The 15,881-nt window shown below is 38.4% G+C and overlaps 1 protein-coding gene across 4 annotated transcripts in view; it reads right to left on the bottom strand.

Annotated features, from left to right (window-relative positions):
- The window catches only part of Rundc3b (RUN domain containing 3B), a 137,664-nt gene that overhangs the window by 61,386 nt on the left and 60,397 nt on the right, over positions 1 to 15,881 (bottom strand). For 3 of the 4 annotated variants that reach the window (XM_060373885.1, XM_060373884.1, XM_060373887.1), the window contains exons 5-6: positions 8,141 to 8,230; positions 1,744 to 1,824 (exon numbers count right to left, since the gene is read on the bottom strand). In XM_060373885.1, the coding sequence (XP_060229868.1) occupies positions 1,744 to 1,824; positions 8,141 to 8,230 (171 nt within the window). The remainder of the gene's footprint in view (positions 1 to 1,743; positions 1,825 to 8,140; positions 8,231 to 15,881) is intronic. The other variant, XM_060373886.1, reaches the window with a different exon arrangement.

The raw sequence follows: 15,881 nt of genomic DNA, 5'->3' as shown, positions 1-15,881 counted from the left end.
CTACCTGGAAGAAATACAGATCAACCAAGATGTCTGTAAGCAGGGACAAAAGCCTAGAAAATTCTTAGAGAAGCTGAGCTGCCTAGAAGTTTAGAGCACACCAATCACTTGGAAGAAAGAGAGTCTTTCACCCATGTTCATAAAACTCACCCCAAAGAAGTTCACCAAGCTACTCTTAGGTGTAATAACTGCTTTGGTCTGTTATTACATGTCCCCAGAAAACGTCGCACATATTTTTAGTTGAACTCTCTTTCCAGCTGCTGGTTTTCTTGGAGTCAAGGGACTGTATATTCAGAAGTTTCTAATGTCTTATACATACACACACACACACACACACACACACACACACACACACACACACCTACCTGACAAAAAGAAATTGTCTTTTTAAGCTGGGATAGTGGCATATGCCTTTAATTCTAGCCACTTAGGAGGCAGAGGCAGATGGATCTCTGTGAGTTAAAAATCAGCTTGGTCTACATAGTGAATTCCAGAACAGCCAGAGCTACAGAGACCTTATAGTCTCAAGAGAAAAAGAAAGAAAAAAAATGAGAGAGGGGGACAGAGGCATGGGGGGGAGGGATGTCTTTCCTGGATTAATATGTAACATATATGCCTTGAAAGCTTATGTATCTATATTACATATATACAGAGTATCTTATAACTTAGGCCTGACTACAATATTTAAGTATAACACATTTTCATGCTATTCACAAGATCATTTTTATAGAAACTGGACAAATTCTACAGATTTCACCTAATTAATTTTCAGAGAACTTTTAAGAAATCCACAATTCTTATGTAACACTTATCTAGACTAACAGTGGGATTAACTTCTATAAAATTTTTATAAACATACAGTTCAATATACATGTCAGTAAACTTTCCACTGAATTTACCTAGAATAACTGAAGTTTAACAACAAAAGTGATAGTAAAATTTATTTCTACAAAATGGAACACAATCTAATGAACTATAGTTCTGAAGTTTTAATGTATCATTTCAGAGCATGGGTAGTAATTATTTTTGCTATGACAATATAAATAAACATTTTTATATAAGCTACACAATGAGATTAATATAGAAGTGTATGTTTTCATAAATATTGACAGTGCCATTAGAGGTGACACTCACTAATACTCTCTCAATGTCTTTGTGTGTGTGGCATACACCAGGCGCCAACTTTGAGTGTCTATTTCTATGGCTCTCCACCTTATTTTCTGAGATTAGGTCTCTTTATTCAATCAGCATCTCACTAGCGCAGCTGGACTGCCCCACCATGAATTTGGGGGGAAGCCTGTCTTTACTTGCCCAGAGCTAAGGCTACATACCCATTACACGACAGCCATCTTTTTTCTGAGTTTTAGTGATCCCAACTTAAGAATTCACACTGCAAGACAAGCACTTCATTCACTGAGTCATCTCCCTGGTTCTATCTAATATTTTCTGACAAGAAATGAATGTTGCCAGAGGAAGACAATGCAGCCAGTCCTGATGAGACCTGATAGGCTAGGGTCAGAGGGAAGGGGAGGAGGACCTCCCCTATCAGTGGACTTGGGGAGGGGCATGGGAGGAGAAAAGGGAGGGAGAGTAGGATTGAGAGGGGATGAGGGAGGGGGCTACAGCTGGGCTACAAAGTGAATAAATTGTAATAAATAAAAAAGAACGTTGCATACAAGAAAAAATTGTTCAAAGCATTAAATTACAATTAAGATTTCAATGACATTTCAAAAATTTAAGTACCTTTGCTCAAACTTCAAATATGGTGTATAATCTATTACAGCAGGGAAGGTGCCATCCAATCCTTCTCCCTTTAGGCAGAAGCTAAGAAAGCAGACAGTAAACATTCATATTAGTACACATATATTAAAGATCCGACTGCATGGGATATTTTTCATAATTTGTAACTTGTTACAAATGGGTACCTTAGTTATTCTGTTTTCAATACCAATGACAAGCATTAGATGACAGTTAATATATTATATAATGTTTCATAAAGCAAAAATAAATTTTACTGAGAAATCAACATCTTAATCACTGTTCTATTGCCATAAAGAGACACCATGACCACAGAAACTCTTACAGAAAGAAAGCATTTAACTGGGTGCTTGCATACATTTTCAGAGGCTTAGTCCATTATCATCATGGTAGGAGCATGGTGGCAGGCAGATGTGCTTCTGAAGAACTAGCTGAGAGCTACACCCTGATCCACAAGCAGAGAAAGACTGGGCCTGGCATGGGATTTTGAAACCTCAAAACACTCCCTCCAGCAAGGCCACACCTATTCCAACAAGGCCATACATTCTAATCGTTGTAATCATTTCAAATAGCTCTACTTCCTGGTAACTAGCATTTAAATATATAAGCCTATTTGGCAATATGTTGATTTTTACTGGACATTCAAAATATCAGCAAGGAATGTTCAAAAGATTTGTTTTAGTAAAAGGACCGAAGCCTACCACAAGAGGGCCTCTGAAAGACTCTACCTAGCAGTGTATCAAAGCAGATGCTAAGACTCATAACCAAACCTTGGGCACAGTGCAGGGAATCATATGAAAGGAGGAGTTAGTATGACCTGGAGAGGACAGGAGCTCCACAAGGTCCAAATATATTAGGGCACAGGGGTCTTCTATGAGACTGCTTCTCCATCCAAGGACCATGTAAGGATATAACCTAGAACCCCTGCTTGGATGTAGCCCATGGTAGCTCAGTATCCAGGTGGGTTCCCTAGTAAGGAGAACAAGAAATATTTCTGACCTGAACTCAGTGGCTGGCTCTTTGACCTTCCCCCAACCCCCAAGGGAGGAGCAGTCTTGCTAGGCCACAGAGGAGTACATTGCAGCCAGTCTTGAAGATACCTGATAAGCTAGGGTCAGACAGAAGGGGAGGAGGACCTCCCCTATCAGTCAACTTGGAAAGGGGCAGGGAGGAGATGAGGGAGGGAGGGTGGGATTTGGGAGGGAATAAGAGAGGGGGCTATGGCTGTGATACAAAGTAAATAACCTGTGATTAATATAAAAATAAAAAGTATAAAATAAAAAAATCATCAGCAAAAAAAGAAGATTTGTTTTCCATATTTCAATATAAATTCTCAGGTGACACTCTATATTCCCTAGAATTCATATAATTGTCCAGCAAAAAAGAATTTCTAAACTTTATGAAAAATGAAAAAGCTTGGATCTTAGATTTCCAAGAGATGCTGAAATCCTGTAATCTCTAATAATCTTCTTCTGAGACCACAGACCATGGAAATGATTAAGCAGCTTGCTCAAGGGCATGCTGTGAGCTCACAATGCCAATAAAGGAGATATTACTGTGTTGAGCCCTAATCCAGTAATCTTCACTTCTGTATAACACACATAAAAGGATAAAAAGGTGTTTGGTTGTACGATTACTACTGTTAGAAATACCTCTTCTAGATTTGGGTGTGCTGACCCACACCAGCCATCCTCTTTTAAACAAAATGTCTCAAAACAAAACAAAAAAAATATCAAAACAACTAAAACAACAACAGTAAAATCACATCCTCTAAAAATATCAACATAGAAACACTTATAAAAAATATTTCAAAGGAAAAAAGTCACCTATGAACTCTACCCTTCTAATTTTGTTCCAGAGTTTGACTGCTAAAATAGTCCTTTTAACATACTTATACAATGAGTTTGCATTTACTTTTCCAGGCTTGAATAAGAACAAAATTAAAGTGGCATGAGCTTTCCTTCATTTTCACCACCATTACTAAGGTATGTCTTTCACTTGATCACAAAGTGCCAGTGAGCCATAACTCATGAGATATCTCAGCAGGCAAAGACACTTGCTGCAAAAGCCTGCTGACTGTATCCTTGGAACCCACATAAGGTAGAAGAAAAAAGAAACACCGAAAAAGTTGTTCCCTGACCGCTGTGTATGCACATTTTACACACACACACACACACACACACACACACACACACACACACACACACACACACGCACACACACGCACATGCACACGCACACAGGCAAACATGCACGTGCACATAAGTTATGGTTTAGATAGAAATATCCCTAAAGGTAGTTCTGAATGTCCCCTGCCGATGGCATTGTTTGTGATGGTTATGGGTTTTTTAAGAGGTGGAGTCTGGATGAAGGAAGCTGTCAGTGAGGGAGGCGGCATTGAGGTTTGCAGCTTGGCCCCACATCCTACTCCCACTCTGCTTTCTGAGTGGGGATGCAATGTGTGTGTGTGCCAGTTTCCTGCTCCTGTCACCATGCTACCTGTCTTCTCTACTTGCTATGTCTTCCCTGCTATGATGGATTCTTTTTTAAAAATTTTTAAAAAGATTTATTTATTTACAATGTTTGTTTGCATGTATGCCTGCACACCAGAAGTGGGCACCAGATTTCATTTTAGATGGTTGTGAGTCACCTTGTGGTTGCTGGGAATTGAACTCATGACCTCTCTAAGAGCAGCCAGTGCTCTTAACCTCTGAGCCATCTCTCCAGCCCCCTTTTTTAAAATTTTTATTTATTCATTATTTATTACAATTTATTCACTTTCCTCCCTCTTCTCCACTATGGCCATCCCCTAGTCCACTGATAGGACTATGATAGACTCTAACCCTCTGAAACTACAAACCAAAGCAAGCTCCTTCTCCTTTAGGCTGTTTGTCAGGGGATTTCATTACAGCAACAGAGAAGCTAATACATAAGCACTATCGGAAATGGGCTCATTATTGTGGTAAACTAGACCGTGTAGTTTTAGACCATTATTATATAGGAGCAATATGGAACATTTTGGTAATTTGGGCTGGAAAAGCCATTAAATGTTATGAGCAGAGCTTAATAGGCCATTTTAACGGAACTTTGGAAGGCAACAATATAGCCTGGTAACAGCAATCCAGAGAAACTCGGACAGTGGAAGCCCAGCTAATGAGGGTTCAGAGAAAAGATTCCATCAAGAATATGACAGTTTGGCAAAGAATCTGGCTACATTTGGTGCACATTTTGAGAACATATGTGAGACCGAATTTCAAACTAATGGACTAATTTTCTTGGCAGAAGAAATTTTAAGACAGTGCAACAGTTAGTGGAGTGGCATGATCATTTTTTTAATTTTTATTTTTTTTATACTACAGTTTATTCACTTTGTATCCCAGCTGTAGCACCCTCTCCCCTTCCCTCCCTCGTTTCTTGCCATGCCCCTCTCCAAGTCCACTGATAGAGGAGGTCCTCCTCCCCTTCCATCTGACCCTAGCCTATTAGGTCTCATCAGGACTGGCTGAATTGTTCTCCTCTGTGGCCTGGTAAGGCTGCTCCTCCATCAGGGGGAGGTGATCAAAGAGCCTGCCACTGAGTTCATGTCAGAGGCAGTCCCTGTTCCTATTACTGGGGTACCCACTTGGATACTGATCTGCCACAGGGTACATCTAAGCAGGGGTTCTAGGTTATATCCACGAATGGTCCCTGGTTGGAGTATCAGTCCCAGAAAAGACCCCTGGGCCCAGATTTTTTGGTTCTGTTGCTCTCCTTGTGGAGCTCCTGTCCTCTCCAGGTCTTACTATCTCTCCCTTCTTTCATAAGATTCCCTGCACTCTGCCCAAATTTGGTTATGAGTCTCAGCATCTGCTTTGATACACTGTGGTAGGCCCCTGTCCTGTTTCCTGTTTTCTCCTTCTTCCAATGTCCATCCCGTTTGTCTTTCTGAGTGAGGACTGATCATCTTACCCAGGATCCTCCTTCTTGCTTAGCTTCTTTAGGTGTACAGATTTTAGTACGTTTATCCTGTATTATATGTCTAATATGCACTTATAAGTGAGTATATACCATGTGTGTCTTTCTGTTTCTTGGATACCTCACTCAGGATGATCTTTTTAGGCTCCAAGTTCTTAAATAAGAGAGCCTGATGCATTTCTTGCTCTTGTAAAGCAACTGTATAGGGATTTTTTAAAATTTTATTCTTTTACTGGTTTCAGCACATAGAAGCTGCTACAACTGTAGTCCTAGGAGGCTGGGCTCCACCCCAAGGTGGAAGCAGAACTTGGCAGTGAGTCAAGTTTGATGGCATAATAGATGCAAGACTGAGGGGATCAGGGATTCTTCTTCCAAGAATTCAGGAAGCTGCAGATGGCAGGCAATGTGTGACAGGTGAGAGTCCCTGCAAAGAGGCCCTGAGAGGCCACGTCATGAAGCTTTGAAGGTGAAGGCAGGGTTACAGTGTAGACCCTACGATGGTGGAGATGTCAGGACCATAAAATGTATTCCAAGGAGTGCCGCATGCCAAGAGTGAAAACAGCCGGAGAGAGCGGCACAGACTGTAGGCTGCATGGTGTATGGAGGAATGGCTCCATCTATGTCCTTTGAAACTAAAGCCACAAACACAGGGCACGGAACCACGGGATTTGGTGTTTGCCCTGCTGCAGTTCCTGCTTTTGTCTAAGCTCTATATGCTTGCATTCTTCCCGTTTAGAATGAGAATGTGTCACTGTATGTTGGAAGTATGTAACTTATTTCTTTGTTAACAGTCATTCACAGTCAAAAGATTGTCTTAAGACTCAGAAGAGACTTCAGTCTTGAGACTTCTGAACAGTGTTCGGACTGCTAAAGACTATGGGAACTTTAAAAGTTAGACTAGCCTTGATGAGCCCTGATAGGCTAGGGTCAGATAAAAGGGGAGGAGAACCTCCCCCATCAGTGGACTAGGAGAGAGGCACAGGGGAAGAAGAGAGAAGGAGGGTGGATTGGAAGGAGGGGAGGGAGGGGGCCACAGCTGGGACACAAACTGAATAAATTGTAATAAATGATAATAATTTTAAAAAGAGTAAAAAAAATTAAGACTGTATGCATTTTGTACCATGAGTATATAATGGCAAGGAGGGGAATGTGGTGGTATGAACATGAAATAAGATTTTTAAAAGAGAAGAGAAAAAAAAAAAAAAACCCTCAAACACATAAAACATGGACTTAAAGGATTAGGATGATCCGATACCCTATTGAAAGAGTTAGCAATACTTGAGGCTCAGAAATCCATTCTTCAGGCTGGCAAGATAGTTTGCTGAGGAAAGGTGCCTGCTACCAGTCCTGATGACTTGAGTTCAATCCTCAGGACCCACATGGTAAAAGGAGAGGCCAGAATTCCGCAAAGCATCATCTGATCTTCACAGTCATACTGTGGCACTCGCATGCACACACACACACACACACCAAGTAAATAAATGCAATAAAACACTTCAAAGAGAGAACCTTTAGACTCGATGATGTTCATTCTCGAAATGAAGCTAACAGTAGTTTATTAAGTCACAAACAGGGGAATTCCAGACATGAAATGACAAATATTTGAAAGAGAAAGTAAGTTACTAGATAAAGGCAACCACGTTGAAATTTAAAGTCAAATAATTATTAAATTCCAACCACACTGGAATGTAAAGTCAAATAATTATTAGTTAAAGTCAAAGCCCGAAAGTCATTTCAATCTCGTTTTGTTAATATTCTTGAATTTTTCAAATGATTCTATTTATAACAATATCCTTTCATTCTTATCTTTGAGTTTTCTTACAGATAACGTTTTATTTTTAATATAATGTATAATTTGAGATGAATTAAATGCAAGATTATGTTTTCAGAATCTAGAGAGTAGATTTTATTAGTCTGGAACTGATTCATCTTGATGAGAATGAAAGAAAGATTAACAATAATATTTATATTCTATATTAATATTAATAACACAAGAACTATAAGGCACCCAAGACATCCTCCCAGAATTTTCTCTATCTAGACATGGGAAAAGGAGAACCTTGCTTACTTTAAATCTGCTTCTTTAAATCTTCTCTTTTCAATCTATTTCTTTAGATTTTAAAGCAGTAGCTGAAAACACCGAGAGTAAAATCCAGAGATTCCCCTTGCCTGCCATCAGAGTCCTGCTGCTGGATACAATCTACTCCTCCCTATTACCCAGCCTAAGAGAGCAGCCCTGTTAAAATTTGAACCCATTTTATTCTCTTTCTTCTAGGAGTATTTTAAAACTAACTGATCTGAAAGTAATAGAACTCAAATATCAAAGTCTAACCGTATTTCACTTATAAAACTGGAAGAAAAGCCATGAGCAGAAACTAGCGGGTATAGTCATTTAAAAACTGAGCTCATTTGGTTGAGCTGTGAGTACCTGAAGTCAATAGCATTGAGTCCAAGTAGCATGCCGGCAAGCATGTTTGCTTCTTCACCCAAGACAATGGCTCCATCTTCATAAAACCTCCTGAGGAATGCAACGAGTGAATACGAGTATTAGAAACAAACCAAGACTTGACCTACAAAAATCACAACCATAGGAAGAGCTTAATTCATATTTTAAACATTGACCACTGTAGTTTCAAAGCTATTTAGACCCCAAGATGAAAATAACCAAAAACATCCAAACTCATTACCCTAAATAAAATTATTATCCCTAAATGTTTTTTTTCACTCACTGGAAAAAAAAATCTCTAAACTAATAATCTCAGTGGGCCTTGGCTATCCAAAAATTTCCTTAATCTGGGATAATATAAGTGTCAAGTGAGAGGTGGAAAATTCAAGTTCAATTTTAAGGGTCTGTTTTCAAAACTGTGTAGACATTAGTTTGCTATGTGCTGGAAGAAGAATTTTTTTGTATTTCTGCAATTCTAAGAGTTACTGACCAAGTTCACAACTTAGAAAAATGGTGTTTTGTAATGTGTGTTAACGTTAATTTCATGATCTAGTTTGTGTGATGATACCAAAGGAACAATGTAGATGCCTTGCAAAGAAACCAAATGCTTTTTTGTTTTCGTTTTTTTTTTTTTTTAGGTATTTTTTGAAACCAAATGCTTTTTATGGTTTAAGAGCCATAAAATGCATTCACTTCAAAAGTGGCTGGTTATTCCTATAACATTGTGTCAGCACTGTACCAGTATATCTCACAGGACGGCCTCTGTTATAGGCCAGAGGGTTTGAAACTGGGTGAAACCGATTACTTTTCTCCTCCGGTAGTGTGTACTTCCCAGTGTCATGAACACTTATCAGTAGTAGCTTCTAACTGGGCACCAGCTCACATTTCTCCACATTCAATGACATAGGTAAGCTGTATCTTCAGCAATGGGGTCCTGCCATAGGTTGTAAAGAGTAACCAATAGCCTTGGCAATAGCCTGTGATGTTTAGTGATGTTTATGGGACTCCTTTGGCCAATGATTCAACAAGATATAACCTATTCCCGACACTGAAGGTTTTACTTTGTGGGATAAGATATTTACTTGAGGTACTGTTTCCCCCAATATATGGTGACTCCATTTAAAATGTGTGTATATATTTTAGGAAGCATCTAGTCGGTTTCCACAGTTTTTTAAAAGGCCTTTAGTGTCGTTGTTCCTTCCCACATTTCCCTTTTTACTCTTCTTTCCCACCCTCTCCCTATTTAATCCTGATGAGATGGATCCCATACATGACATTGTTAAAATGGCCAAGAACCTGAGATTAGATAGGCCATAGGCCCTAATAATTTTACTCTGCTAAAGGAACATAGCAATAAAATGATTTCTAATGTCATATTATTATACCCAAAGATCACTGCTTCACTCAGCTGTCATCAGGTACGCTTCTTGCAGTAGGTGACACTTAACAAAGAGATCCACACTGGACAATGTACAAAATGAGACACTGGTGTATTCAGCCTAAATGAGATGGCTTTATCAAACATTTCTCAAGGCTTAGGAATCTCTGTAAGGGGAGGTGAAGGGAGTACCAAAGAAACGATATCTTCCAGACACAAGACAGACAGACATATGAACTCCCAGGGATAGTGAGAGCACATAGAAGACCTGCACACGGTCAAGCCAGACAAAAATCCCAGCACTGAGAAAGAAAGGGGACACAGTGTCCTATCCCTAACCAAGAAGCTATTTGCAACTGATACTAGATGAGAAAGGAAAACCCAGTTTTCTCCAATGCAGTATCACTGGGTATGTTAATGACAATCCAGGGCGGGCCCCAGGGCCAGGAGTAGTTGGAAAAAACAAAACAGACTCCACTTTGTGTGTGCTTGTGTGTACTTTAAAAAAAAAAAAAAAAAAGAAATCTCATTTACTTTGTTTTCTTTTTTAGTTTGTTTACCTGTTCAACTCTATTTTTGTTTTTGATTTTGCTATTTCTTGGGGGTGTTTGTTTGCGAGATGGCGTTTGTGGGGGAATAAGCATGAAGTTGGGTGGGTAGGGAGATGGGGAGAATCTGGGAAAAATTGTAGAGGGGAACAATATTGTACAAAACTTTTTTTAATAAAAAATTTTAAAGAACCATAAGATAAAATCCACTAAAATGTATACAAATGGATCTACATCGGAATTTTAGCACTTCCTAGTGTTTCTAGAGCATTTTATCATAAAGCATGTTAATATTATATACATATTATATTGTTGGATTAATTGTGCATTCTTTTTCAGTACAAAGGATTGAACACAGGGCCTCAAATGATAAAACAGTTCTGTTTGTGGGGTATATTACAGGCAACTTTGCTCTATTACGGAAGTGCATAACACCAAATAATAGAGCCATCAACAATTAAAAGCAGCTTTGTCAACTAGACGAGGAAATACTCCACAGGAGAGCTCTCCGCTGTACTTCACTGAATATGCCACTAGCAACTTTGCAGTGAAGGTAATATAAGAACAGTGATATATAATACAAGGAGTAGTGACCCGTTTTCTATTTTCTAGTCATGAAAAGAATCTAAGTATATGATAAAGATAGCTAAAACTCTCTCTCTCTCTCTCTCTCTCTCTCTCTCTCTCTCTCACACACACACACTCCTAGTTAGCTTTAATTGACAACTTGAAATAAACTGTAGTCACCTGAGAGGAAAATCTCAACTCAACTGAGGAACTGCCTGGATCAGATGGGTCTATGAGCATGTCCATAGGAACTCTATTGATTATTAATTGATGCAGGAGGGCCCTGTCTACTCTGGGTGGCGTCATGTCTAAGCAAGCAGTCCTAGGCTGCATGAGAAAGCCAACTAATGATGAATCCACGACTGAGTAACCAGCAAGTAGTTTTCCTACATGGCTTCTGCTTCAAGGTCCTCCTTGAGTCCTTGCCTTGACTTCCTGTAACAATAAAGTGTGACTTGGAAGTGCGAGCCAAACAGCCACCTGCTCCCCAGCCCAACTGCTTTTGATCATTTTGTTTATCACAGCAACAGAAAGAAAATCAGAACAACAGTTTTGTTTAAGCAAAATATGTTCTTTTAAAAGATGAAAGGAATTAAAGATTATTGTGCTAAATAAATAAGTCGGACTCAATGCAATTTTTCTCTCAAATGAATATATATTTCCCTCATGTAACAGTATGGTCTTTGTATGTGTATCTCTATATAGGAGAGACATGAGAACATAAAGAAGGACATTTGAAAAGGGGATATAAGGAAAGGTAATAGAGAGATAAAAAGCAATGTGCATTGACATACGTATATGGATTATGTCATTCCATCTAGAACTATATTGGTTTTTCCTCTGAAATATCAATAAGATTTATAAAATAAAATGGAATATAATAAATGGAATTTAATATAGTAATGGACTAATAAATATAACAGAATTTAATATATATGTATAAATTGATGTTTCTACATAGATAGATATAAATGGAATTTTAAAAGATAACAAAACATTTTTGTTAGACAACAACATACTCAAAACCCATCATTTGCATATAAAAATGACTAAAAACAGAGATATTTTTATGGAGATGCAAACACACATGAGTGGGCATGTCCTTTACACTGTTTTCCAACAGTTCATAAATAGTTTACGATCACTGTCATTTACCAAAGTTGCAGATTTCTTTGCCACGTACTTGGGAAAAATTGTAAGGATATCAAAATAACACATAAAGCTCTTCCCATTGAGAGGTGAACAGGCCAACATCATTCTTTTAGATGACTATAAAATTATTTATGTAATCATTTACATATCATTTACATAATAAGTTGATATGGCATTCCATTCACCCCACGACACGGGTCTAAACTGCAAGGATCTCCTTCCTTATACTACAGCCTGTCAGTAGACAAGCACCAACACTGCATGGAAGTATGCTTTTTCCCTGCCACAACTTCAGCATTGTAGTCCTTTTTATCTGGATGGCCTGAGATTGCTTGGAATTTCTAAATTCTTTAGAATGAAATTAACATTTTTGAGAAAGATTGGAAAAAAAAAATACCAGGGGCTGTCTCCGACATGGACTCCGTGGCCTGCTTTCAGATCACTTGCTCCTAGCTGGGCTACTTTGTCTGGCCTCAGTGGAAGAGGGTACGCTTAGGCCTAAGGAGACTGGAGGTGCTGGCATGGGTTGCCAGTGGTGGGGTGGGAGCAGGAGGCCTCCCCTCTTCTGAGGAGAAGGAGAGGGAAAAAAGGCGAAGAAGGTGGAAGGAGAAGAGGGAGGGAGGGGGCTGCGTTCAGGATGTAAAGTGAATAAATATATAAATTTAATTAATAAAAAACCAAACTGTCTAGGCACAGCGGCACACACCTGTAATCCCAGCGCTCAGGGAGGCAGAGACAGGTGGATCTCTGCGAGTTTGAGGCCAGTCTGGCCTACTGAGCAAGTCCTGGACAGCCAAGGCTACACAGACAAACTCTGTCTTGAAAAAAAAAAAAAAAAAGACAAAAACAAAAACAAAAAGCAAAAAACAACCAACAAACAAACAAAAAAAAAACCAAACTGGTTTTGTCTGGTAAGTCAGTCTCAGTCATCAACATGCCATGTTTTAAACTCTGAAGCAATCCTTACCACCAACTCCATTCCTTTTTGTTTTCCATCTATCTATCTATCTATCTATCTATCCATCCATCCATCCATCCATCATCCATCCATCCATCCATCCATCCATCCATCCATCTATCTATCTATCTATCTACTTCACGTCCAGATTGCAGCCGCAGTAGAAACCACCCCACGTATCCTTTTCCTCAAGGAGGCGGAAGTATATCTCATTGGTGTTACCACCACCTTCACTTCCTGGTGTTTGGTTTCTCCTATTTTGCTTTCACTACAACAGCTTTTGTTTTGTTTGTTTTCCCTTAGCCCAGATGTGGTCTTTCCTGAACACCACCTCTCATTTTCCCTTCTGCATACTGTTGTGATGAGTCAATTTCTACAGACTGGTGCCCACACATGTGCAGACCACCCTTACCCTTCATCCATCTTTTAATTTTAACCATTGTAATGTAAAAAAGCATTTTGCTTGATTGTCTCTTGATCACTTTACACAAAACAGGCCAATGAAAGTATGGTATTCTCTCATGCTTCTGGAAGCTGAACTGCAAATCATACTAGGGCACCACTGATACTTAATTTACCAGCCTTTGTGTCTTGCTACTCTTTACTTCTGGCCCTTATACTCTCCAGCACCTTCTTTTCAGTGGTTCTAGATATTAAATTCTATGGAACATTATTAAATACTAATTATAATAATAATACACTAATTAATTAAATTGTTCAGAAAATGACTCTATTTAATACAGGGATTCACCCAATTGTCTTTTATTTTGTAATAAAATATTGTTTTTAAAGACTTATCTATTTTTATCTTACGTGTATGAGTGTTTTGCTTACTAATGTATGTATGTGGACCATTTGTGTGCCTTAGGTCCTTGAAGGACAGAAGAAAGCATCAGAGTCCCTAGTTACAGATGGGTATGAGCCATGATGCAGGTGCAGGGTGTTGAAACAGGGACCTCTGGAAGAGCAACCAATGCTTTTAACCACTGAACCATCTCTCCAGCCCTGAAAAGTTTGTTTTTCAGTACCCATCCTGACCCTACCATAGTTTGGATTACAGTTTAAAAGTCAAACAATCATTTTCTACTTGTTCCCTAGTGTATTGAGGACTGTTGAAGACTATCAAAACAAATAAATAAATTGCTTTTAGAGAGCTGTTTATCTGACTCTACAGATCTCTTATATTTACATGTCTATAATTTGTGTAATGAGATGAGGGAATTTAATTCTACTAATTAGCAAATAAGTTAATTTTTAAGGCTAATGATTTATTTAAAACAATAAGTGAAGGACTTGCTAGATGTTAATAACTTACTCCAATCAAACCATAATCCAACTGTAACACTTCTCTGGTCTGACTTAACATAATTCAACAGTGGAGGGGACAAATATAGGAGGAAAACTCCTTAAGAGGCTTGCTTTTCATGGTTTCAACTTTCCATTATTGCTTCGACATGAGAAAAAATTTCAGAAAATGTATGTCTAAATCTCATGTACTTAAAACATAACAAAATTAATCTGAAGGAATCATACATTTATCATTTAGTTAAAGATGGTAGCCATTTATACATTAAAGTGGTGGAAGGAAATTAATATTTACCTTCTTAATACAACTTGTTTCATCACTTTCCAAGTTTTCAAGAGACCATAAAATTTCAACCTTCTACTACCACCTTCTAGGAGAACTGTAATAGAAAAGCTGGCTAATGTTGCACAGTAGAAAGGTCAAGCATAAAGCAAGCATACACTAAGAAAACGCTCCTTTGTTAACAGTATTTTTTGTTCTAAAGAAAATATTTCTTGAGAACACTAACAAAAACAGTGCCCTGAATTCCAAGAAGATAAATATTTAAAGTACTGAGGTAAAAATACATACAACTTCCACACAGATAAAAGAGTATATCATTGGGTACTGCTCAATATTTTAATGCAAAAACATTTAGGAGCAATTTTTCATATTGTTGCTGTCTTATATTTATTAGATGCATTCCTTCCAGTTTTTTATGTGTTGGCTAAACACGTGTTGGTGACTGTTGGTGTGTAGCATCCTTATGCATTTTGTTGATTGCATACAGCTTAGCGCTAACTGGTATAAGTCCTTCTAATGCCATCCGTGTGTTTATTCTGCAAGCCTCTTTTAAGTTCTTTCAGGCACATAAACAACAAATAACCTGTGGATGGGACAGAAATAGTTCAGTACAATAGTACACTTGAAATTCTTCTGTACAGATCATATGTTTTATGCTGAAAATACATTCTAAAATACAAGGAAGCTTATAAGCTGGAGAAATTTTGTTATGGACACTCTTCTCTCCTGTTTCCAGTTTAATGTGTAGAAATTATAAGGAACACATGACAGTCTTTCCTTAAGGTAGACAAAGATACCTTTATACATAAGCATACATAAGCATCATATTATGCTTTGAGTTAAAATGAATGTGAAACAGGGATACAACATATGTCTACAAAAATATTTTTTAAATTAAATTTTTATTTTTTATAATAGTTACAGTTTATTTACTTTGTATCCCAGCTGTCGCCCCCACCCTTATTCCACTCCCCAATCCCACCCTCCCTCCTTCATCTCCTCCCTGCCCCTCTGTCCACTGATGGGGGAGGTCCTCCTCCCCAGCTTATGGGGTTTCTTCAGGACTGGCTGCAAGGTCCTCCTCTGTGACCTAGCAAGGCTGCTCCTCCCTCCGGGGGGTGAGGGGGGAAGGAGGTCAAAGAGCCATCCATTGAGTTCATGTCAGAGACAGTGCTTGTTCCCCTACAAATATCTTAAGAATGTGAGATTCGTTAATTATTTTCCCAATGCCTATATAACAAATTCTTCTATGTGACAAAAACTATGCTGTTTACTGCATTTATAATGGCAAACAAGCTAGACAACTCCTCTCTGGAGAATAAAGTCTCAGTGAATTGACAGGCAACAAACAGGAAAAAGACAACTACGGATGATGATAAATACTACAAAGTAAGTAAATAGTTTGAGAAAGAAAAAGATGAGATTCTAATTTTGGACATTTTGAGTAATGAAATTATACTCTATCTGGCCTTCTAAAAGTGGCTTTTTGGCTTTGCATGTTAACACGGTTTATCTATATTGTAATATTTTCC

The sequence above is a fragment of the Meriones unguiculatus genome, chromosome 21 (genome assembly GCF_030254825.1).
Source record: "Meriones unguiculatus strain TT.TT164.6M chromosome 21, Bangor_MerUng_6.1, whole genome shotgun sequence".
Classification (NCBI taxonomy): domain Eukaryota; kingdom Metazoa; phylum Chordata; class Mammalia; order Rodentia; family Muridae; genus Meriones; species Meriones unguiculatus.
This window is presented reverse-complemented; position numbering and strand designations above follow the sequence as displayed.